This window comes from Marmota flaviventris, chromosome 11 (assembly GCF_047511675.1).
Source record: "Marmota flaviventris isolate mMarFla1 chromosome 11, mMarFla1.hap1, whole genome shotgun sequence".
Classification (NCBI taxonomy): Eukaryota; Metazoa; Chordata; class Mammalia; order Rodentia; family Sciuridae; genus Marmota; species Marmota flaviventris.
In genome coordinates, this window is record NC_092508.1 from 7,208,018 (window position 1) to 7,235,186 (window position 27,169).

At 39.8% G+C, this 27,169-nt stretch overlaps 1 protein-coding gene across 9 annotated transcripts in view; it reads right to left on the minus strand.

Annotated features, from left to right (window-relative positions):
- Dis3l2 (DIS3 like 3'-5' exoribonuclease 2) overlaps positions 1–27,169 on the minus strand; it is a 332,047-nt gene that overhangs the window by 101,124 nt on the left and 203,754 nt on the right. For all 9 annotated transcript variants that reach the window (XR_011709223.1, XR_011709224.1, XR_011709225.1 and 6 more), the window contains exon 10: positions 25,746–25,825. Coding sequence is in view for 6 of the 9 variants with exons in the window: in XM_071619543.1 (XP_071475644.1) it covers positions 25,746–25,825 (80 nt within the window). In the remaining 3 variants the exon portion in view is untranslated. The remainder of the gene's footprint in view (positions 1–25,745; positions 25,826–27,169) is intronic.

Genomic DNA, 27,169 nt, shown 5'->3' on the forward strand with positions numbered 1-27,169 from the left:
CAGCAATGAGCCTCACTTAGGGTGGTTTACTCAGCCAGAATAAGGGCCCTGGCCTTGGTGGGTCCCACTGAATTTTAGAGATAGACTCAAAAGCTAAAAAACAACTGGGCTTGGATCACCTTGTGGCTACACAATAAATCCCTTTTTTCACTTGGGGTAAGCAAATTCCCGCTGCCTTTGGTGGAAACACCGATTGGGTTGCTAGGTAAGAGGGACAACTCAAACTCTGATGTCTTCCAGTTCTGTGCGGTATTGTGTTATGTAATCTCACACAAAAATTGACCACCAGGATAGAGTGCCATGGCAATACTTCAGGGCCATGATGTAGTGATGGCTTGAGGATGTTTCGTAAACTTAAAGGAGTCAAAGTTAAAAAAAAAAAAAAAAATCCCTGGTACCTGTCAATCTGAACGCAATAAAGGTTGCTGAGTACAAGGAGCAGGTGTTCGGGTCTTCCTGGGTTTCCCTCAAGGACAGGATTTGAAGAGTCTCTGGATTTTCTTTTTACCATCCAGCAAAGGGTTAAAGATGATTTTTAGCTGCAAACTTCCTAACTGGTGAGCTCAACTTCTGGAACTAAGCAGCTTAAAAAACCTTTTCCCTTCATTATTACAAAGGCGCTATCAATCTGCAAGTACTCAACGAAACTGCCCACACAGCAATTTTTGTCATGTTCAATCTAATTCTCAGGAATCTCAGTTTAAATTTATATGAACAGCATGGAAGAGGAACACCCAGGTAGTAAATTCCACTTTTCCCTTTCCAAATGATTTGAGCAATGGCCTCCTTCATTAACAGGAAAGAGAATGAGGAGCTGAACATGTGAGGCTGGCATACTCAACGTCTGGGAATTTCCAGGCGTTTCAGAAGAGAGTGGAGAAAGCCCAGGTCAGCCGGTCAGGACTGGGACGGTACCCCAAGCACAGGTGTTGGTTCCTTCTTCAATGCCAAGGGATAGTGAAGCCTGAGGGGCCAGGAAGGACCCTGGAAGGCAGTTACATGTTAGGGGTCAGACCAGAGGGCAGAGGGTGGGGGCAGGGTGGATGGGTGGGAATACAGCAGACTGGCCTTAATTTGAGGGTGGCAAGGTGGGTAATGAGAACTAGGGTTTTCAGTATACTAGTCTGTCTGCTTAAGTACATATTCAAATCTCTCATCCAAAAATTAAAAAAATAAAGTAAAAAATAAAAAAGGCAGTGTGGAAGCCAAGGAAAGAAAAAAGTTTGAAAAGGACAAATCCAGTTAAGTAAAACTACATTACGTATGAGTTTTAAAAGAAAGAGAAGTCAGAGAGGTGGTTATAGCTTAAAAGAGTGATGGCCTCTAGAGGCTGGAGGATTGTTTCTTCCTACATTGTACCTTTTGTAGTTTTTACAAACATTGTACCTGTTTTTAGTTTAAAGACTGGAAAAAGCAATAAAGAGTATAATTAAAAATGCAAACCTGGCTTAAAAATACCTGGAAAGAAATACATGAAGATAACAGCAGTATTCTTTGAGTGACCGGATTACAAATTTCTTTCTTTTATATGTAAATTCTAATTTTTCTAATGATAAATGTATTACTTGGGTAAAACTTGGATTATTATACACACACACACACACACACCAAAAAAAAAAAGAAAAAAACCCCGCTTTGTCCACCTGTCACCTCCATCCTCCTTGAGTCCTCAGCCCACAAAAAGAATCAGCCCTGGGCTAGCCTCTGCAGGAGGCCATGAGTGTCAAATTTAGTTGACCACTCTTCTGGAGGACTGTGGTAACTAACGCACTCTGTGAGTGAGCTCCACAAAGGCAAACTCAGCAGAGGAGGCGGCAGGCGGGGGCACACCCTCCTCAATAGGAAACTGTTATCTTCAAGCCAGAAACGAGACTGTAGTTCACAGCAGCCGGTGGCCGTTGGCCATCAGTGCTTTTACAGGCTTCAGTGCATATGGCTAGTCTGTGGCAGTGCAGGGGCCTTGTGACCTCAGCACAATGCTCTTCCACACCTCTAGATATGATAACAGAATTTTAGCATACTTTCAAACTCATTTAAGGATTTTTCTATTTTAGAGAGCTTCTCCATTCACAAGACATAATTACTACTCTCTAATAGCAAAAATAAAAGAGATGTAAAATTTTCAACATTTCAAAAAAGCATAAACATCTATGTGTCTTTAAATGACTATCCACTGAATGTTTATTATAATAGTTCACTGACACCTTGTAATGCTTTTCTCTCATTCTGGAGATATCTTTTTGGGTTGTTGTTATATTCCCACCATGCCAAATTAGCTCTTTTTGGATCTAATTACTCGATTTAATTCAAATTTCTTTGCATAAAGGAGAAATCTTTTTCTGATTCCCAAAGGCTTCACAGAAGTTAACAAGAAATTATACCCTGATCTATGTGTGCTTAGGATAGGAGTCCACTACAAATAGCATTATGAACTGCTTACCTTTTTTTTTTTTTTTTTGTAGTGGGGATTTAACCCATGGGCATTTTACCATCGAGCTCTGTCCTCCATCCCCTTTCGAGGCAGGGTCTCACTAAGTTGCTGAGGCCAGCCACGAACTTGCAATCCTCCTGCTTCAGTGCCACTTCTTCTGGGTACTTTTTAAATACTTTGCATTAATTCACCTAATCTTCCAATGCTATGAGACAGATACCTTATTGCAGTTGGAGAAATTAAGGCACGGGGAGGTCAGACACCTTGCGTCCAGGCATGGCTCTAGACCCTGGGCACCTATCTACTACTTCATGGGGCTTACCCCTTTGTAACAGGTATTTAAAGAACTTATTCTTGTTTGTTTCTTTCTACATTGTACCTTTTGTAATTGTTTTAGTTTCAAAGACTGGAAAAAGCAATAAAGAGAAAGGGTGTAAAATTAAAAATGCAAACCTGTTTTTTCCTCAGTTCCTATAGGATATAAGCGCTCCTAGTTAGAAATTTTTAAAATGACTATTATACACTTATTTTTGCATAACATAACTTTTAAGACAAATAAGAAGAATGTAGAATGATTTTCCATTATATATGTTCTTCCTTGTGGTGCTGAGGAGTGAACCTAGGACCTATGTATACTTGGCAGGTGCTAACACTGAGCTACACCCCCAATCCCTAGAGTATAATTTTCAACAGACTGAAAGTGACTTCTTTATGGGGACAATAAATATTTGCTGAAATAAAAACCCTGCCATATACTCTTGTAACTACTGGTCACTTTCTATTTTTGAACTACTCTTCTATTAATTATAGTTATAAACCAACTTTACAAGTTTTTATAAACCAAATTTTCATATTGAGTAATCTGAATGCTGAATTTTCTAGTTAACTGAATGCCAACCCCTTAATCATCAATCCTTTATGGTTTTAAAACTTTGGGTGGAAATCCTCTGTGAATGTATTACATGCTTCCTTTTTCTTAACAGCAAAATATAACTCAATATTAATAACTCAAGGTTGTAATATGAATGTGAATGTGTTCTGTAACAGATGCTGATATGGCCCAGTGGAGAAAGATGTCCCTTCTACCATATACTCTACAAATTATTTTTCACCTCTCTTGCTAAAATGCAGTTAGGACTCTTCAGATGCATCGCCTTCTAGGTAATTATAACCATAGTTATTTGCTGTACCCGGCACAAACAAGACACTCCCACACTTCTTTAAGGAAATGAATACTCTTCATAAAAATTCTTTGGGGTAGGTACTACTGATACTCACATTTTTATAGACGAAGACATTCAGACTCAGAGAAGTTAAATGACTTGCCTAATGTCATGCAGCCAGTAAATGGCAGAGCAGGACTACACAAGGTCTGACTCCAATCGCAAAGGTCATCTATCATACTACAGGACCACACGGCACCTTAGACTTGTCCTGAGGTGTTTTAATCATTTCTGCAGAGATCAGGGTCCCTTTACTTTTTGTTCTGAAACAGCTTTATATAGATTTAATTCACATACTATACAATTATTCAACGTGTACAACTGAATGGTTTTTAGTTTAGGCACAGCATCACAATTAATTTTAGGATATTTTCATCAGCTCTAAAAGAAATTTCATATCTATTTTCAGTCACACCCTATTTCTCCCCAGCCTTCCCAGGCCCAGCAACCACTCATTGACCTTTTGTCTCTACAAATGTGCCTCTTCTAGATGTCTCACACACATGAACTCATAGAACATGGTCTTTTGAGATTTTATTTCCCCACATGAACTGGCCTGTTGTCAAAGTTCATCCATCCAGAAGAACTTTGCTTCTTTTTATGGATGAATAATATTCCACTGTATGAATATACCTCATTGATTTATGCATTCATCAGATAGACATTTGGGTTGTTTTTACTTTTTATGTACCCTTTCAATTTTAAAAAAATTAATTCTGTTGTTGTTATTATTATTATTATCACAGTACTGGGGATTAAACTAGGGATGCTCTACCATTGGAATACCTCTCCAGCCTTTTTCAATTTTTTTTTTTTTTTTTTTTTGAGACAGGGTGTCACTAAGTTGCCCAGGCTGACCTTACACTTATAATCTTCCAGCCTTAGCCTCCCCACCATGCCCAGTTCTCTTTTACTTTTTTAAAATAAACTCCACTGAGACCTAAAACACATATTATGGAAACCTGAAGCATACAGCTCAATCAATGTTACAAAATGAAAATACTTAGCATCCAATTCAAAAAACAGAACATAACTTAGCATCCAATTAAAAAAAAAAAAAAAACAGAACATAAACAGAATTCCAGAAGCCTTTCTCATGCCTCCCCCCAGCCTTTATCCTACCAAAGAGAACTACTTTTCTGACCTCTATATAATCTACAATTATAGATCAATTTTGCCTTTCTTTACACTTTACACAGTAGATCCATACAGTATGTATGTATTATTATTTGGAGGGAGAGTCTGCTTCTTTTGCTCAATATAATGTTTATGGGCACATCCATATCGTGTTTTGAAGCTATATATTAATCCACTGTAAGCATATACTGTAATTTATTCATTTTAATTGTGATTCATGCTTGGTTATTTTCAGTTTTTTGCTATCATAGATAATGTTGCTTCAAACATTCTTATACATATGGGCTCATTTATGTTAAGTATATACCTAAAATTGGAAGTGGTGGATCATGGAATATAAATATGCTCAGCTTGATTACACACCATACAATGGTTCCCCCAAAAGGGACTTACACCAACTTACACTCCCACTAGCCTCATAAGACAGCTCTAACAGCTCCATACCCTCACAATCATTTAATAATGGCAACCTTAAAAAAATGTTATTCTAGTGGGAACACATAGTATTATCTTACTGTGGTTTTAATTTCCACTTTCCCTGTGGATTAATGATGCTGAGCACCTTCTCATCAACTTTCTTTTATGAAGTGCCTGTTCAAGTGTCTATGTATTATTAATAGGAGTCTTTTGCTGGACATATTTATTATAATATCTTCTGCCATTCTGTGGCTTGCTTTTTCAACAATTTTAATGGGATCTCTTATAAATAAAAGTTCTTAATTCTAATAAAATCTAATTTGTTGATCTTTTCCTTTAAGGACCATGCTTCTTGTTCTTTGCTGAAGGAATGTTTCCTTGCCCTAAGGTTATCTGGTTATCATTCTCATACAGTCTTCTTGAAGTGTTCATGTTTCTCTTTTACACTCAGATCTACGAGTCACATGGAATTTATTTTTATGTGTGCTATGAAGTAGGGGTTAAGATCCAACCCCCTCCCCAATATGGATATCCAATCAATCTAGTACCATTTACTGATGAAAAACATTTTTTTCCTATCTACACTGCAGTTGATGTCTTTGCTGAAAACCGTATAATACATTGGTGGTGGTATGAATGTGGGTTTCTTTCTGGATTTCTATTTTGCTCCAGCCTTGACTTCTGAACATTAACTCAACATTTATTATTCCAGCCTAACCCTTCCTACAATTCCAGGTCAATTTTAATCTTCCTGTGTTTATATTAATAACTTTCACTGAGCACTTATTGTCTGGCGCAGTTCTAAGTACCAGGGCTTATATTGTTTAATATTGCCAGCGATTCTGAGTTAGACATTATTATCCTTGCTCTATAGACCTGATAAGATAAGGCACAGAGAAGCTAATCCTTTCCTCTGAAATATGAACTCTGTCCCTTCTCATTTTTGTTGTCACATCATCTACTTTTGTGGAAAAGCAGCAATAGTATGTGCTACTGCTATTGCTTTTAAACCCAGGTTGTGTTTTTGCAACAGCAGGCATAAATAGGGCCTAGCTCTTTTAGCTTTTTATATGCTTATTAATTTGGAACTTGTAGATACAAAATGTATAGTTCAAATCACTATTTTATAGCCGAGGAAAGGCAAGAAACCACAGACGTGCCTAAACTTCTATGATGCAGCAGAAGCAAAGGTGAGACAAGAAAGGTGTTCTGCTCCCATTCCAGTGCTCCTCCTGGTCTACCACACTGCCTCTCCTCATGCAATGGTGTTGGATCACTAACACTTCTCAACCGGCTTCCAGGTTTACCTTGGTGCCAGATACTTGAGGATGCCTGACTGGTGGGCGCCAGATTATCTTGGCTTTAATGAGCAAAGAAACTGGAACCAATCAGCAGAGCTGGAAGCAAATGAACAGGCCAGAGTCCAGATTTGGTTTAACAAGGTGCATTGAGACATCCATGAAAAAAGAGAATTTCCAAAGCCCAGACCCCACAGAAATCAGGCTAGCGAGATTTGAATGGAACATAGGAATAAGACTTAAAGGGGTGGAGCTGTCTCTCCACTTAATCTTTCCACTTAGATCCTCTGTCCTCAAAACAGGAACTCATTGGCAAGCATCCCAGAAACCCACTTCAATGCCAGAGTCCTTGCATGACTATTCAGTTATTTGGATTTTTTGAGTCAAGGTATAATTCAGTAAAAAATGATCGTACATCAAGGAGAGTTAAAACTGTTCACTCACTAATGTCACAAATGAATGGAGAAGACATGCTCTTCCTTCTAAGTTGATAGATCTACAGAATTTTCCATTTTTCTTAACAGGCTGGTTATCAAGGGCCCAACTATGAAAATATAGTTTGTTTGAGATCAAGTACTTGGGTTGCCTGGGATTTGCCTGAGGTCAGAATGTCCTCTGACATAAGAGACTGCAAAAGGAAAAAAAAATCAGTGTTTCAAAACCGGGATTAGAAATGACTTCACATGGAAGAGGCGTAGGAGGAACAGCATTCGAAGTGCTGGGCATCATGAAGATGTCAGAGACAAAACCCAGAAACGCATCCAAGCGGAAAATTGCCCTGAAGTGGAATTTTTCTTTTCCAAAATCTACTGAAGAGTGATTAAGGTTGCCTTTCTAAAGTACAAAGAGTAGATTTTTAAACACAGCTTTTGCTTAAATTAAGTAGTGCATGTAGATCTTCTTTTTCAGGTACATATGGAATATAGTTTCAACATCTAACAGATTAAACTTTCCTAATTCACTTTGAGTTGCCTTCCACAAAATTATGCTTAATTGTTGGAAGGGTATCCCTTTGAAACATGGCATTTAAAGATCCAGCTTATAGAAGTGGAGGAACCAGGGAGAAGAACTTAGAGGCTAAGAGAATACAGAGGACTGAGTCCAGGCTTTAACACGGAGGTGATATGTCTGGGATACAAATTCCCAAAAGCTAGAACCACTGAGGAAAAGCTGAGAAAAAAACAAGGTGAAAAGAATGGTAAAAAAGAATGATCTGACACTAAGAAAGCAAGCATGTGCCAAGTTGCATGTAGAGGGTCTAGAATATGGTCATCCCTCAATAGCCTCAGGGGACTGGCTCCAGGACCCTCACAGACACCAAAGTCTGAAGATGCCCTTATATGAAGTGTAGTATATAATCTAAATAAATCATTCTTTATACTTTCAATCATGTCTAAATTAGTTATGATACCTAACACCATGTAAATGCTATGTAAACAGCTATTACACTATACTATTTGTATTGTTTAGGGACAAGGAGAAAAAGCAATGACAAGGAGAAAAAGCCCACAAATGTTTAATACAGACAATGAAAAAAATAAAAACTATTTTCAATCTGCAGTTCATTGAATTGCTAGATGGGGAAACTGCTGGAATATACAAAGGCTGCATACAGATATGCATAACTGACCACCTGGGCCCTCCTTCAAGTCATGTCAGGGCAGAACTTTCAGTTGGTCCACACAGAAGGCTGAGGTGCTTGAAGACTCTGATGGTAAAGCCTGTTTCGCCACCTGGTGACCTACACGACAAGCCCATGTCAATGGGTCTTGTGAAGGCCTGGGATGTATGGAACAAGAGTGGTAAAACACACCATGTGGCATTTAGGTGGTGGACAGCACAAGGTGATGTAGTGGTTACTGTGATGTAGCACGGGAAGCAGCAGACAGGTCTCCTACCAGATGGTGCAACTGATGTCCTGCTTCTCTTACACTTCTCTTGCCTGACACTGCATGAACAAGACAATCCACCTGGAGTGGCTTCCAGAAACGTGCATACTCCTCTCCAAAAGGAATGCACCTCCCTACTGTTTCTCTTCCTGGGAAGGGGCAAGTCCTCAGGAGGGAAGTGTAAAATGCAAAAAGGCAGCCCAACATCCCTCTCAGAACCTCTTAAGCTTCCAACTTTTGAGGAGAAGATGTTGAGATGTGAGTTCTTGGGCAATGTGTACAGTGTAGGGGCAGATCAGGGCCAGGCTTTCTGCTCCTCTCTGCTTATTTCTTGTTGCTAGCTTCTAGTCTTTAGTAAACTCCTGTTTGAAAATTATAATCTGTTTTTAGTTGTGTTTTAAGTACTAAGCAAAGGATTATAGGATCACACGTTGAGCAAAATGCTAACAAGTGCTGTCAGTTCCTCTGGTCAGCAAACAAGAGTGGATGGATGTCTGGAACACCCCTGTGGGCCAGCCTTCTGCCAGCTGTTACCCTTTCTCATGGCCAGGCTTTTTGAGAATCTTTACTAGAGAAGGTAGTTTCCTTTTTGATGACATTCTCTTGCAGGAATGGCCTCTGAGACCACCTTGGCTAGCTAGTAGGACAGCACAAGGAAAATTCTAAAGAACTAAGCAGCTCCAACATAGTTTAACAAAAAAGTAAGAAGAGTAGAAACCATAAGTCCTAAGAAAAGGAATCTTCTGTATTCTGTGTGAAAGGCAATGACAGTAAATTCATCCTTTAAAACATTAACAGAAGATATGACATCAAATATATTCTGATTTATGCATTCATCTGGCCACTAATCTTTGAATGGAAGGGGAAAAAAAGGTAATTTGATACTTCCAAACATTAATTTTTGTTAATCCGGCAGATGTATAATAAGAAAACTATTTAAAATTTCTAAATGTACTGAATTTTTCTTGAGTTAAAACATTTTTTATAATTACTTTAATTGCATTGTGACCTGAATATGATGTGTATATCAATGGTTTTTGAAGTGTGCTAAATGGTTCAATACAAAGTCAACATTTGCAAGTGTTTTTTGTGCCTGAGAACAATGTGTATTCTAGATCTGTTTATTAGAATCAACATCAAATATGCTGTACAATTTTTCTATAGTTTTACTCAATTTCTGGTCTGCTTGAATTATTATTTCCTGAGAACGGTATATTAAATTGACCCATGGGCTGGGGATGTGGCTCAAGCGGTAGCACGCTCGCCTGGCATGCGTGCGGCCCGGGTTCGATCCTCAGCACCACATACAAACAAAGATGTTGTGTCCGCCGAATACTAAAATAAATAAATAAATATTAAAAAAAAAAAAAACTGACCCACAATGATGATAACTTTATCAATTTGTGTATATTTTGTCAAGTGTTATTTTATATATTTTGAAGCTAATTGTTTGTTATTTTTTTTCTTGATGAACTGGCCCTTTTAATCATAATTCAGTGCCTCTCTTTATATTTAGTACTGTTTTCTATCTTAAGATCTGTTTGTCAGAGGCTGGGTTGTAACTCAGTGGTAGAGTGCTTGCCTAGCATGTATGAAGCCCTGGGTTTGATTCTCAGTACCACATATAAATATAAAATTAAGTCCATGGCACGGGGGGGGGGGGGGGGAGGGGGAAATCTGTTTATCAAACGTTAAGAAAAATATACTAGTTTTTCTTTTGTTTAGCATATTACCGGCATATTTTTCCACCTTTTTGTCCTTTATTTTGTGTCTTCATGTTTACATGTACCCATGATAAATAGCATATAACTAGGTTGTATCTAGTCTTCACAGTCCTTACCTTTTAACTATAGAGTTAAACTGGTGGGATTATTAAATTTTCGGCACTTTAACATATGGTTTTTATTGTCCTGCTTTTATATATTCATTTTTCTCTTGTCATCCTTTTAGATTGAGGTGTTTCCCTCTCTCCACTAGTTTGGAAATTATATATCATTCTTATGTTATTATTACATATTTGAAATGTTAGTAGAAGAAACATATTAAACATAATTTATGTGATATAAAAGAAAAATAATATAGAAGCTGAATATTAAAAGATATGTTTATATGTCTTAAAATCTGATCCAGTTAGATCCTAATATGATAAAATATTTTTCAACATTAATGGGTTTTGAAAAAAGATTTTTGGTTTGACAAATAGTAGCACACCCTGATACTAGAGAAATGAAGGTGAGATCCAATAGCTTTATGCCTGATATTTTGTGCTTAGTTGTTAAAATTTCTATTTTGGGCCAGATTTGGAAAAAAGAACTTTCTCTATGAGCTATTTTCACTATGACATGAATGAAAAGCACAGTAGGGTCTGGTTATTTGTCCATTTGTCTGGTGTATTTCTTTGGGGATATAAACAGGCATCTATTGTTAGAGTAGATAGTTCCCATGTTTTGGTTCAGTTCTTGAATTCACAGTATATGTTCATTTAGTAAATCATCTCATACCTTTCCCTATCTCTGAACATTTGTGAAGCTGATCTTGATAGGCTCAATTTTTTATCTGTTAGAGCAATTAAGAATAAAAAATAAAGTTTTATTTTACCTTTGTTTATTCCTTCTCCCATGTTCTTTCTTTCTTTATGTAGATCTGAGTTTCTGATCTATGTTATTTTCCTTTTTTCTAAAACGCTTTTTTAAAATATCTTTTCCAAGCAGGTCTACTGGCAACAAATTCCCTTATTTTTGCTTGTCTGAGGAAGTCTTTATTGCTCCTTCACTTTAAAGGCTAATTTTGCAGGATATAGGCTAACATTGGTAGCTTTCTCTGAACACTAAATATTTTTCTCCACTCTTTCTGGGGGAGGGGGCTATCTCTGATATTAACTGTAAGATGTCATCATGCCTTGGAGTTTTCAACACTTTGGGATGTCCATACTGAGCCTCCAGCAATTTGTCAATTATGGTTCATGTTTTCTACCCCAGAACTTTTTCCTGTGGTAGTTTCTGCATGTGAATCTCTGCTCTGGTAAACTGTAATCCAGCTTACAAACTAAAAGATGAACAGAATGAAATGGATTCTCTGGTCTTTCCAATCGTTGCAGCACCAATTTGCCCGTGTCATTCCCTCTCTTACAGATCTTAAAAGAGTTGTTGATTTTTCATTCTGTCCATCTTTTTGTTTGTGGTTAGGATGGAGTGGCAACATCCAAATTCCTCATGTGTAGAATTGGAAATTGGGAGTCTAGGGTAAAATTTTAAAACTTTTTCCTGTTCTGACATCAACACTTAAAAAAATAAAATTTCTTCCAAGTGTTACTATAGTTGCATCTCACAAATTTTAATGTTATGTTTCATTATTTAAGTCAAACTATTTTCCAATCTCATGATTTCTTCTTTGATTCATCAGTTATTTAAAAGCATACTGATAAATTTCCAAATATATGAGGATTTTTCCATATATATTAATAATAAGAGTATATTGTAGATTTTTTTAGTATCTTTTAGGTGGACATAATATCTTTATTTTATTTTTATGTGGTGCTGAGGATCGAACCCAGTGCCTCACGCATGCTAGGCGAGCACTCTACCACTGAGGCCACAACCCCAGCCCCAGGATTTTTAATTTATGTAGAAGTGAAGGTATGACAATAGTACCAAAATATAAAGGGAAAATGAAAGCAACTGATGAAAGATTCTTAAAATTGAAATGGTAGACAATGTTAAGTTAAAGAGGAACACTATAAACTCTAGACTCCAGAGCAGTGGTGCTCAATCATGCCATTTTGTACCTAAGAGGACATCTGTGAGTTTCTGGGGACATTTTTTGGTTGAGACATCTGGAAAGGGGTGCTACTGTTATCTAGTGTGTAGGGACTAGGATGCTGCTAAATATCCTTCAATCCATAGCGCAGTCCTCCACAACAAATAATTACTGGCCCAATGTGTCAACAGTGTCAAGGATGAGGACTTCTGGTGTAGAGCAATACTAAATAAATAAATCAAAGAGATATAGCTAATATGCATATCAAGATGATACAGGATAGTACTAGTTGTAATGTTAATGGATTTCTAGGATTTATTGAGGAACTCAACATATATGCACACATTAGGTATACATGTGGACACTCAAGGTTACTTCACAACAGCTGCAGTCATTATTGTTGTTCATACAGGGGTAAAGTTATTAGTTGTGGGGCTGCGGTAGAGTGCTCGCCTAGCACATGCAAGGCAATGGGTTTGATCTTCAGCACCACATAAGAATAAATAAATTAAATAAAGGTATTATGTCCAATTACAACTAAGAAAAAAAATTAAAAGTTATTAGTTGATGAGCAATTTTTAAAAATTATTTATTTATTTATTTTTAATTGTAGATGGACAAAATACCTTTATTTATTTTTATGTGGTGGTGAGGATCGAACCCAGTGCCTCATCCATACTAGGCAAGCACCCTACTACTGTGTTACAACCCCAGCTCTTGATCAGCAATGTCAAATGGAGGTAATATGATGTGATATTCAGCTATGAGTGTGAGGTTTCATTTTCTGTAGGAGGCTGAACAGTAGTTGCTGTAGCTGATGCATCACCAGACATCAGCCTTCCAAGCGTTGTCTTCCACAACATATTATTTTATTATTCATTTTCATCTTGTTTTATGTATGTGGGAGCAGATTTTGCAATTATAGGAGGATTTGTGCCTTGATTCCCACTATTTTCAAATTAAATACTTGACTCTATATGAGCAGAGATTCACCTTACCATTATGTTTGTGGGAGTTTCCATAACACTTCCTTGAGTTATCAGGTACACCATGAGATTCTCTGATTACTCAGGCACATTTACACCATAAAATACAGTATCAGCTATAAGCTCATTTCTCTTATAGTTGTAGTAATAATAATTTTCATAATCTGAGAAGCTTTTGCTTAAAACAAGAAGTCTGGGTAGTAAAACTCTTTATTACAAACTTACAGTTACTTCTTGGCTGAGTACTACCTTATCATACATTTGCAGAACCTAATTTATTAAAGTAAAAAAGGAAGGAATTAAATCTCCATTGTAGCTGGTTTCAAGCCAGTCCATAACCCTTATGACTTTCTGTATAAGTAAGATATTACTAAAATCATTACCTAACTTTGTCAAAGTTAATTTATAGGTAAAACCCCTGTATATCTTTATGGCACACCTCTTTCCAGAAGGATTCTGAGATACAACATCACCCATATGGAAGAACTACTTTGTTTTCATGATTATACCTTAATAATTATGTTCTTAATTAGTTCCTTAACCTGCTATATTATTTCACTTATATTTACGACTAAATTAACTTGAACAAGCACCACAGATGCTCAGGAGATGGAAACAGCATGAATAATCCTGTCAGTTATTATTAAATTTTAATTGCTTTACTAACCTTATAAATCCTACATGTAGTAGATGAAATTAATCCACTTAACTGTAAAAACCACTGGCCATCAATGATATTGAAGCTATGATACACAAGCTATGATACACAAATTATGAAGATTTAAACCTTAATTCTTACATAGTCCACACAGTAGATGTAAAACCAGGAGAATTACAACTACCTGAAGTAGTAATCAAGTATTATTATCAATAGAAATATCAATTCACATATTGATTTTATTCAAAGATGTGCTGCACTCATAAGCTGTCCTGTCAATAGGGCTAAGACTGAGGCAATTCCAGAATGCCTCCATCAAGCAACCACAACATGCATGTGATCATCTGCGTCACAGGCAATGCTCAGAAGTGTGTGGGTCACACCACAGCTTCATACCCACTGTTCTTGAACTAGTCCCATTAAAACACTTCAGAAACTGATCAGCATCGATATTATAATATCATTATGAAGCTATTACAACATTAACCTTTTAAATTAAAGGATGAGAATATAAATCTCTCCAAAATGAGAGGCCATAATGAGAAACATTGATATGATTACTATTATATCCATAATCCTAGAACTATTCTCTTCCAGTCAAAAATCTCGACATATCTATCCTCTAAATCAACCATCAAAAAACATTGAAACACTATAATAAAAACCTCCTTGAGAAAAAAAATGAATGAAAATCTATTTGCCTCTTTCACTATGATAACAGTGTTAACTGTTATTATTCTAATCTCTCATTTCCCAACATTATATTCTCCACTTCTGAGAACTTGATTGATGGCTGACATCTCTTTGCAACAACGATTAGCTCAACTTGTACTTAAACAAATATTACGTAATATTAAAAGATGAAACTTATTATTAATATTAATATCACTTATTATGTTTATTGGCTCATCAAACCTACAAGGACTACTACCTCATCCATATACAACCACTCAGCTATCAATAAATTTAGGTACAGCTATTGCATTATGAAGAGGGGCAGTGTTTTTGTCAGCTTTTTTCACTGCTGTGACCAAAGACCTGACAAGAACAATTTTAAAGGAGGAAAAGTTTATTTGGGGCTCACAGTTTCAGAAGTCTCAGTCCACAGACAGCTGACTCCATTGCTCTGGGTCTAAGGTGAGGCAGAACATCAGGTCGGAAGGGTGTGGTGGAGGAAAGCAGCTCAGGGCATGGACACCAAGAAGTAGAGAGATGGCTCCGTAAACCAGGGATAAAATATATATATATACATATATATATATATATATATATATATATATATATATATATATATATATATCTCAAAGGCATGCCCCCAGAGACCCGCCTCCTCCAAATCCTACACCTGCCTACAGTTACCACCCAGATAATCTGTAGCAGTGGATTAACTTACTGATTAGGTAAGGCTCTTATAACCCTATCATTTCACCTGTGAACTTTCTTATGCTGTCTCACACATGAGCTTTGGGGGAACAGCTAGTACCAAAATCATAACAGGCAGTAATCACTGAATTTCATCAACATTAGCTACTTTCTACCTCAAGGAACACCAATTCCACTAATCCAAATATGAGTGATTATTGAGATGAGCAGGCTTTTTATTCAATGTATAGTGTAGCTGTCTGATTAACAGCTGATAGTATGGCCAGCCGCCTGCTTACACACTTAGTGGAGGAATCACATTAGTGCTAATGTTCAAATCCTCTAATTAAATTTGTTATTTTGATTATACTATCACTTGAATTTGCTGTGGCTTCAATTCAAACTTACACATTTACATTCCTAATTAGTTGACACTTACATGATAATAACTAACGACCCGCCCAACTCATGCCTATAATGTAAACTAATGCAAGCCCCTAAGCACTAATAGGAATATCACCAGCTCTTCTTCTGGCATCTGGCGTAGCAACATGATTTTGCTTTCACTTAGTAACTCTAGTAGCCCTGTTTATTAACCAACTCAACAACAATATGCTGCTAATGATGATACATGGTAGGAGAAGGCACATTTCAAGGTCACCACACATTACTTGTCCAAAAAGTATTTCAGTATGGCATAATCTATTTATTATATCAGAAGTCTTCTTTGCAGGATTTTTCTGAGGCTTCTGTCACTTGAGCTTAGCCACAACCCCTGCATTAGGAGGAGTCTCAACCCACTAGAGGTCCCACTACTCAACACCTCAGTCTTAACTAGCTCGGGGAGTCTCGATTACTTGAGCCCATCCTCTCACTCAGAAACACATGAATTAAGTCCTCCTCATAGCAATTTTACTAGGAATTTATTTTACACTTCTTCAAACCTCGGAGCATTTTGAAATACCACTCATCACATTTTAATGAACATACCCTGGGCTAAAATACCCAATTCAAAAGAAGAAAAAAAGGAACAAAGAATAATATGAAACATAAGTAACAGCAAGAAAACTGTACCCAACTGTATACCTTAAATTAAATTAAGTGCAGTCTAAAACTGTGAACTAAATAGCAAAAATAGATTGGATAAAGAGAACTATAAGATATAAAATTTCAACAGAAGAACGGGGTGACTCAAAACAGAGCAGGGAGGAAGAGCATGAGAAGAAGATTACCATTAAACAGGGACGAGAGGTGGGAGGGAAAGGGAGAGAGAAGGGAAATTGCATGGAAGATGGAAGGAGACCCTTGTTGTTATACAAAATTACATATAAGAGGATGTGAGGGGGAAGGGAAAAAAAAAGAGAGAGAGAGAAATGAGTTACAGTAGATGGGATAGAGAGAGGTGATGGGAGGGGAGGAAAGGGGAGGGGGGATAGGAAGGCAGCAGAATATGACAGACACTAGTATGGCTGTATGTATAAACGTGGCTGTATAACCAGTGTGATCCTGCAATTTGTACACGTGGGAAAAATAAGAATTCATACCCCATTTGAATCAAATGTATAATATATGATATGTCAAGATCACTGTAATGTTTTGAGCAACTAATAAAAAAATGTTCTTTTGGCAACACTAAAAAAAAAAAAAAAAAAGAACCCATTTAAAAGTGAAAGGATGGATTATACCCTAGACCCCCCCCTTGATCTCAACTTCCCCATAAAATCCAATGAAGTTTACAAAAAGATAAAAGTGAAAGATTGGATTGGGAAATGATATAAAATGCACACAGTCATTAGAGAGCTGGAGTGGCTGTATTATCTCAAAGTAGATGTCGGAGATAAAAATGGCATATTTCATAGTGACAAAAAGGTAGTTGAGGCTGTGGCTCAGTGGTGGAGTACTTGCCCAGCATGGGTGAGGGCCTGGGTTCAACCCTCAGCACCACATAAACATAAATAAATAAATAAAATAAAGGTATCGACAACTAAAAAATAAATATTAAAAAGGTAGAATATCAAGAAGATACAATACTTCTAAATATGTATACACTTAATAATAGTACTTCAAAGTAAATTAGGTATAAATCAACAGAACAGGAAAAATAAATGAAATCCTAAATTATAGTTGGAAATTTCAACATTCCTTTCGCAATTAACTTATAGGGCATGTAGATAGAACATCAATACAGAAGAGTGGAACAACACTGTCCCAACTTGTCTGTGTAGACACTTACCAAACTCTGTGTTCAACAATAAATAGAATACATTCTTTTCAAGCACACATGGAATATTTACCAAGAAAAACATACTGGGCCATAAGACAAGCTTCATTCATTTATTTAAAAGGAAGAAAATAATATGTTCTCTGACCAGAATGTATTAAATTAGCATTTATTTCATTTGGAGACGGAAAGGATACAGACAAGAGTTAAAAAAAAATGACAAGAGAAAATCAAGACATGAGTTTCTGTGGAAGGATGTAGGCATGAAAAGAGAAAAACGGAGTAGGTCATACAGGAGGCTCCTGGGGAAGAAGTGAGCCCAATTCACCAAGCTGGAGGAATAGAGAGCATACATGTAAAACAGAATTGTATGACCTGATAGGTCGTGATAGACATGACAGACGAATCAAAGACTTGAATGAAGGAAAAAGTATGCCCAATTCCAAAGAAACAAACTTGTTTTAGAAGATAAAGCAGTTGGCTTGTGGGTCAGAATATATACACATAGGCAACCACAAACTTAAGGATAAAAGAACAGTGGAAATAAAAAGGGCAAGTCAAGAAATAGGAAAAGGAAGGAAAGTATGGTAGAAGAATATAGTAGGTTTTCTGGTTAGACCTGACTACACCAAACCTTTTTTTTTTTAATGCAGGGTAGTGTGCTTGATACTCAGGATGTAGAGATATCCAAGGAATGCCCTGCCCGTAGGCAAGAAGCAAAGTGGAGAATTAAATCCAGAAGTAATGACGTTTATTGCTGCTTTAGAGACATGAAGAAAATGTACTGATAGGATAAGATAGGAACAATTCATTCTTCCAGGAGAAAAGGAAAGCTCTACAGAGGTTTATCTTGCTCTTGAGTAGATTTCAATAGGTGACGATGTAGGCAAGGAGGCAAGGCATACTAAAGGGACGGAAAGGAGCAAGCAGAAGCCTGGAGCAAGACCGAGTCCCGTGGATAGACACCAGTGTAGGTGTCTGTGTGGGTGGATATAAAAGTGGTACTGGGAATTAGAGAGAAGGCTCAGGACTAGACTCAAAGGGCTTTGGCATCAAAGCTTTGCTAAAAAATAAATTATAAAAAAGACCTGATATGTAGCACAAGCAGATTTCAAGCAGAAAAGGAACTGCTGATCCTTGTGTGCACAATGTAGGAAAGATAACTGAAGAACAGTGAGGGAAATAAAGAAATTATTGAAAAGGCCACACACACACACACACACACACATAAAAAAAAAGTCCTTAGAGGAAAAGGAATCAAATGTGACTATGGGTTACTCTTTCTTTCCTTTGTCTTTTTTAAAGAAACTTTGGTTGACTAGGTGTAGGTATGGAGAAGAAATAGGCTGAGAGGGGACCCTGTCCAGTTGGCCTCCCTGGACTCCCTCCAGCAACCCACAGCTGGACCCCTGCAGTCTGTGCTCCACATCTAGGAGGCTGAGAAGAGAAGATCTTACTACCACCTGGGCTTCACAGGGCAAAACCCAGGCACATCGGAACAGTGTGTGCCTAGCCTAGGGCTGGCAGGTCCCTGGTTACTCTCTATCCTTGCCACTATTCCCCTAGCCCCCGTAACAGAGTTTTGGTTCCTGTTCACAGAGCAAGGGGACACTGTCAGGCATAAGCACTCAGCAATGGTTGCCCATTCCTTGGGTCCTACCTCTGTCCCAAAAGATCAGGTGTTCTTAGCCTTACTTTCTAATTAGACTCTGGGTTCATCCCTCCATCTCTTCAAGACCAATTAGCTTGCAAAGCAAGCTCTCCTTCCTATATTTTCAACCTATTTTTCTCTATCATCTCCAATTTCTTCCATCATAAACACAAAGAAAACAGCCATCTTTGACCCTGTCCTTCTGCTCTCCTATTTTCATAGCCCAGCCTCTCAAAATAAGTCATCTGCATTCATGGTTTCCATTTCCAGACTTTCCACCCCCTCTGCTGGACCTCTTCTAAGTCACTGACACCAGTTTCACCAAGGGCTTCCATGATACCCCGGTTGCCAAAGCCAAGAACTCTTCCCATTTCTCTTTGATTGATGTTCCCTATGGCCGTTCTTATGGTTCACTGTGCTAGCCTGCTCCACCTGTCTGTCTTGCTTATCCTCTGCTTCGGGCCCAATCTCCCCCAACCTGTCTTTCAGTTGCTGCACTGGGCTACTCATTCCTGTTGTGGGGTAGCTCTTCCAGATCTCCAGGCTGGTCTTCCTCACGCCTGTGACTTTTCCCTAGGCTGTGTCCCAGGTGCCTGCACTGATGACTCCCAAATCTCCAGCCCTGACCTTTTACTTGTTGCCTAGCTAGTTCTACCTGGATGACACTCAGGCACTGCAGTGTCAACATGTCCTTACCTGAGTTACTATCTTTCCCACCACAGACAGTGGCATTATTTTCCATCCAGTACACAAGCCAGAAACCAAACGTCATTCTAGAGTAATATTTCCAATAGCCAAAATGTTATTAATGTACTTCTTTTACTCATTCATTGAATAAACACTTCATAGATGCCAAATGTGGGACACACTGTGCTCTAGGCACCCAGGGTTCAGCAGTGAACAAAATGATGTCCCTGTTCTATAAAGCTCACCAACCAGTCGGATAGATCCTCAAGAAGCACCTAAAACCAAGAGGGAGGGGGCAGAGACCACTGCAGGCCAGTGACTGGGTGGTCAGGAAGGGCCTCCCTGAATGACTTCTGAGCAGTGAGGGATCTGGAAGGAAGGGGACGGGAGTGAGGGAACAAACCTGCTAAAGCTGTGAGGCAGGTGTGGCTTGGTGTGCCTGTGGGCAACAGGTGAGCAATGGCTGGAGTAGGCCAGAAAGCAACAGTGGGGTATGAAGTGGGAGAGTCTGAGAGAGCAGCAGTTTAGTCCTCAGAAGGACAGGCAATCTTGGACAGCGTGGAGCAGGGAATGATCCATCTATTTCATAAGGACTGCCTTCGCTTAGCATGTGGCAAGACACTGCGATCTCTGCAGCAAGATGCCATGTCCTGTGGCCACTCTCTTCCTGCCTCCCACCTGGGTCACTGAGCCCCACTGTTCTCACCCAGGTCCCCTGCTGCCAGAGTGATCTTTCCAAACTGTGAAGGAGACTGGGACTCTCTCCTGCTTAAAGCCCTGGCTCACTCTCAAACTCCCACTCCTCCTGAGCCTGTGCACTTTTTCCTGACTTGCCACAGGATCCTTCTTCACCCCCATATTTTGGCTACACTTTCTTTTTGATTTGTTCCAGTGCCAAAGTCCCTTTATAGCTCAGGGCTCTTATTTACCTTCTTCCCTTCACCAGAAATGTCCTTTTCCCCATGCTTTGGCCTACTCTGATTTATTCAAGTCTACATAGATATCACTATCCAGCCCCTATCTCAACCCCACATCTAAATAATGGATCATACTGACATTCACATGGTTAGTGTTAACTAATAGTAAACTGGGGAGGATGGGAAGCCTGTCCAGTTTCTCTAGCCACTGTACATCCAGCACAAAGCATGGTGTCTGGCTGGCCCTCAGTGCATATTTCATGAATAAATGGATGCTGCTGGGCTCCAGCTCAAATGCCTCCCCAGCCATCAACCCCAGCCCTCCAGCTGCACCTGCAAAGGAGCTGGTGGCCTCATCTCTGCTTTACCAACCACTACCATCCAGCTGAACCTCATGATCTACCACCCAGTCAAACCGCTTTTTGTGTTTGTGTGTGTGTGTGTGTGTGTTTCCCTCCAAAACACCACACTTTTGTCATCCCAGGGACTTCGCAGCACTGCCCTCTGCCCGAGAAGTCCCTGCACTCTTGGGTGCTGCAAACCCCAGCACAGACTCTCAGAGGACTCATCCTGAGTGGCACAGGAATAAGGAACAAAAGGAGTGAATCAAGAGCACGGGAGTAAATGACCAGCAAACAAGCAGGGAGGGTGGCTAGGAGGTAGGACTCCATAGGGAAAGGCTGAGAACACCTTCCTGAGAAAGTGATCAATCAGATCCTAATGTGGCTCAGCCACAGGTGCCCCCCAGGCCAAAGGAAAGGCAAGTACAAAGGCTGCAGAGCAGGAAATGAAGGACTGCAGGGAAGGGATGGTCCAGAGAGGAAAGCAGCCAGAAGAGAGGCAGGCAAGAGGGATGTGGCTGTAGATACCCAGACAGGCATGCTATCAAGACCCTGACAAACAGTGGGTTAGCTGTAAACTCTAAGCCTTAAGGATGAGTGGATTCAGATTATTCATTTTCTTCTCATTCATTCATCATTCATTTACTCGGTAGTTTTTAGCATACTCATAAAACATGCAACTATCAACTATCTAATCCCAGAACATTTTCATTACCTCAAACAGAAACCCAACCCATTAGCAGCTACTCACCCTTGCCACTCACTCATACCTGAGGCCTAGCCAGGATTACCCTTCTGTGTTCAGTGGCACAGCACACACTAGAGAACAAAACATCAGAGAAGCAAGATGATGGAAAAGTGGACTTCAATTTCCTGTAGGATCGTTGGGGGGCTGAACCAACCAAAAGCTGAATGAAGGTCTTGACTTGTGTAGCTGACAACTTCCTCTATGAGACTACAGCAAAGCAAAAATACTTGTTAACTGAACAGAATGGGTAGCTGTTATGGTTTAGATATGAGGTGTTCCCCAAATGTGAGACAATGCCAGAAAGTTTAGAGGGGAAATGACTGGGTTATGAGAGCCTTGACCTCATCAGGTCATTAATCCAGTGGAATGAATTAACTGAAGGCCTGCCGGGGAGTTACATATTTTTACCCTGGAGAGCAGAACTCTCTGCTTCCTGGTGCCCATGTTCTGAGCCACTTTCCTCCACCACACTCTTCCACCATGATATTCTGCTGTATCTTGGATCCAGAGCAATGGAGTTAGCTGTCTAAGGACTAAGACCTCTGAAACCCTGAGCCGCAAATAAACTTTTTCTCCTCTAAAATCATTCTTGTCAAGTATTTTGGTCAGAGGAGTGAAAGAGCTGACTAAAACAGTAGCTATTACCCTAGCCCCGATTCTGACCAACAAGGAGGAACTGTTTAGGCTAGAGCCTGTAGGCCTCGATGTGCTTCAGACTTCATAAAGGCAGGAGTGAATCCATGACATGGGGAATGGACTCACACTTCAGGAGCTACAAGACATGGAAGAATATTTAGGATATTTAGCTGAGAAGCTATAGTTCAGAAGATATAAGATACCAGTTTTCTAGTATCTGAAGGGTTTTTATATGAGATACTAGATTTGTTCTACAGGGACTGCCTGATGACCACACTTGGGACTAATGGGTGAAAAATTACAGGAAGACAGCAATATTTCAGATCATCACAGGGAAAGGTTTCCTAAGAAACCTCAAGGCAGAATGGTTTGCCTTTAAGGTAGAAAGTTCAAATGCAATCTGGATATTCAATAAGTAAATGCTATGGAGGTAATTCAAAAAACAGAGAGTGATCTGACAACTGTGGCATTCCCACACTTGAGGGGTGAGGTCAACCGTGAGGTGTGTTGCAAGTGATCTGTTAAAATAATCATAAAACACTGAACTGTGGGATTTACTGTCTTAGATTCTAGGTTATCATTATAACACAACTCTTATTACTAAGTATTTTCTTTGAGCAAAAATGAAATATTCCACATTGCTGGATAATGCTCATGGTAGTATAACACAACTCTTATTACTAAATATTTTCTTTGAGCAAAAATGAAATATTCCACATTGCTAGATAATGCTCATGGTAGTATTTATTCCCCTCAAGGGTATTTATAGGCTGAAAAGGGGGCAAGAATCACAGGTCAGGGACTGGCAGAATTCCTTTCAAAGCGTTGGTAGCACCCGCTCCTTGGCCTTCAAGCTGATTGCAATGTACTGGTGAACACTGGAGAACAAGTAGGCCATTGCATTTTTTGGAGTTGATCATCCACATCTTGCACTTGATAAGAGATAATGCTAAAGTCCTGGGAATACATCTGAACTCCATGGAAAAGGAGAATGAAGACTAGGTATACTCTGCATATCTGTGCATTTCATTTTTCACAACATAGTCACTTTGATGACTTCAACAGGACCAAAGAAAAGTAGAGCTTTTATATGGTATTTCTTTAAATAAGCACGGCTATAGATGATATAAGTATGCCCAGAAAACATTACTTTCTTTTTCAAACACTGAACACTTTCCTCTAAGCAAGAATTGACATAAACTGGTAACTAACGGAAACCAAACTTAGCCAACCTTACCCCAATCCAAACTGGAATTGACTTTTCACTTTTCATCTCCCTGGATAAATGGCCCTGGCAGAAACTGCTGTCACAAAGGCCAACTGTATAAGTGCCACCATAAAAACGCTTGACTGGCCACCTGAGGCCTTTCCCGAGTCTTCCCTGGCTTCTTTCCCATGTCCTTTACAGTGGCCTTGCCAAACGAACAGATGTCAACTGCCCCTCTGGAATGTGGGACGCTGAGCAGATGGAAGGTGTCTGATCACCTGGTGCAGTGGGCTACTGGGCAGCCTGTGATTTCTGGCACCTCATATTTTTTTTATTACAAAATTTTTTCATTATAAAGCTATTATTACCACATTACAAAAATTTGGAAAGTAGAGAAAAATCACTTAGGATCCCATCATTCTAATAAAATTACTGTTTGCTTACTCTTCCTCAGGGCCGCCTGCATCTGCTTAGCCCGCCGACTCTAGAAAGGACACGCAGCAGCAACACGCACAAATATGTGTCCTCAGACAGACACTGCCGAACAATATACCCTCCCACACCTGCGTGTGCTCCTCACAGGTCAATTTCCACTCGTGGGCTCCAATTCCTGTCACATTGGCTGAGACCTTGATGCCACCTTGGCTCCTTTCCTCAGCTCCAAAATCCAGGCCCATGGGCGTCTGTCATTATCTCTCCTCACATCTGTCCACCTACCTCCTGAGGATTGTGAGTGCATCTCCAGCCAGGTCTTCCTCCTCTGGAGGATGGCAGTGTGATCTGCTTACTGATTTGCTTCGCTGACTCTTCCTCCTTCCCTTTTCTTTAATTTTGCACTGCTAAATTATTTTCCTCATTTTTACTGAACTCTTGCTAAACAACATCTATGTGGCTGTCCACTGTCTGATAAAGAAAGAACATTCTTTGGTTTGCAAATGTGCCCCCAATTTTTTCTTGTCATTATTTATTGTTTTTTGGAAACAATTAGTTATTTATTTTTATATGGTGCTGAGGATCAAACCCAGGGCCTCACATGTGCTAGGCAAGAGCTCTTCCACTATGGCTACAATCCCAGCCCATTCCTGCCCTATCTTTTGCTCTTTCCTCCACAAAGATTCTGCTGCCACACTGCTCCCTCTACATGAAGCTGTGGTGTGCAGAGTGGGTGGGGCAGGGTATAAGCCAGCTCCCTGGTATCCCCTGCAAGGTCATGGGTTCCAGGACAGCAGAGGTGGGAAAACAGGTTATTAAACTTCTGCCATTAACAATTATAAAATTGGACAGAATAAACGAATCAACTATTTTCAAGTATCAGACTATTACCAAAGCAGAGCTGTGTTCAATGCTCTGTGGCAGACTGAAGACAGGAGGGCTGGATAGCCACCATGGGCAAGCTGTCAAAGGCTACATTAGGGCCCAGGCCATCTCTCAGAGTGACCAAAGCCACAGTTGTCAGCCAGACCCATTCTAGAGAAGCAGGAAACAGTTAGAGACTGTCAGCAGCACATCTAGGGGCATGAGGAAGGGAATTGAGGGGGCTTACCTCCTATCAGCCTGCACTTTCTCCCTCTGACAGTCAGGTGCCCTGTTTCCTCTGTTATCATTTACAAAGACTACTGTCCTCAATCCTGCTTCTTCTTACTTAACAACATTCCAAAAGAATGTTTGAAGAGCCCCTAACTGTTTGCCTATTGCAATCAGCTGGACAGCAGGAGCAGGGAAGACCTAGCGAGAGTAAGCAGCTCAGGTCTGGACAGGCATTACTCAGGAAGATACTCCTGCTAACCACAGTGCAGTGTCTTGGGAGAGAACCCCTTCAAACTCCCTGTGCACTACAGGGCCCTCAGTCTCTCTGAACAGAGCTGCAGGGGCTTTCTTTATGGAACTCCTTACACCCAGACTGCAACTTCCTGAAGGGCCAAGGTACTCACTGTTGCCTCTTCTAAGGCCCAAGAAACCCTGGTGAGAAGCCGTTTCTCATTCTCACCCTCACCAAAGTCACCATAGGAACACAATCTTAAGGTCACACAGCTGTGTAGGCTCAGAGGCCCAGAGCAAGTTCAGGAAGAAAATAACCCCGACCTTGCATGTTCTGCTGCCTGGAGAGCACATAGCTAGGCAATACCCACAGGTATGCAGACTGCCTGCTACCCAGAATGTTATAGAAACTTCCATCCTACCATCAGCCAGTGGCCTACAGGAGAGGGCATCATCGAGGTCTCGGGCAGTTGATGGGTCAATGGTGAAGATGCAGTCTTTTCTAGGAAAAATTTTAAGATATAATTAGTAATGGCACAAATAATAGAAACTCTTCTTCACTATAGTACAGAATTAGGAACAGTTTGTTTTGCACAGATGCTCTGTTATGTAGAGCGAAGAGGAGTTTCTATCATCTCTCTCTGAGAAGGGAGAAATTTGAGACTAAAATGTGAAACTGAGGAGAGAGAAATGGGTGAGCACCTTCCCCTTCTGTTTGGGAACTGGCACTGAATTCTCCTCTACCCTGGGTGAGAATACATGTGAGCACGTGAAGGGAGTCTGCTTCCATGAAAGGTGCTTTCCAAGAAGGGTCCTTGGCAAAAGGGCAGGTCCTTTGCTAAGTTACTCTCTGATGGTCAACTCTTATTTGGCCTTCCCTTCATCAGGGCTGATGGGAACCTGTTCTTCAAAAATCTGTTTGACATGGTTTACTCTCCTTTTCCTATCTTGACCAAATGGGTATGCCAAAGAGTAAGTTACCTGACTTGTGACACGGGTGGGGGTGATGGGTGAGAAGGACCCAAGAATAGTAAAATGCTTTGGGCGTTTAATTTAGTTAACTATAACACAATATTACTTGGAAATAGCCAAAATCAGAGGATGTGTTCATGAACAGCCAAGTACTTTACCCAAGCTCATCCTCAAACACAGCCTGTGTCCATTTATCCTCACACTACCTTACACACATCTCATGCCTAATGTGTGCAGTGCCAGGACATTCTTATACTATTTCACAGTTTCCCACACAATGCACCCCACCCAAACCATCAATTCCCAGCCTGTAAATACCTAAAGATGCTGGCAGCAGATGTCCCCAGTTCTCTGCCCAAGTTCTGCCTGGAAATTGGGGTGTTCTGCAGTAACACCCTACTGTCTCTGCATTGCACTGCAGCACCCTCTGCTTCTATGGCCTCATCCCAAGCTCTTCCCTTTCATCTTGACTGTCACTGAAAGCCCTATCTCCTGATTCACTGGCCCTGCTGATACTGACCAGCTAGATAAGTTTTCTCCTGGAGTTGATTCTCTGTTCAAAACTTCCCCAAAGCTCTCCAAGGCTGCCAAGCTGCTCCAGTGCAGCCTGCTAAGCTCTCAGGGCCTTTAAAAAAAATCCACCACCCTTACTCCTCATCCCCCTCACGGCCCACTTGATGCTTACACTGCTCCTCTCACCACCACAAACCCTCAAGTCTAAGACAGCATTAATTATAAAACACACCAACAATTCAGTGATAGCTTTCTGGGGAAATAAAAACCCCACCACATTAAATATAGACACTGATTTTAATTAAGTACAGGAAAAAGAAATGCTGAAGTTGAAAAGGATGGAATCGTAAATGGCAAATAT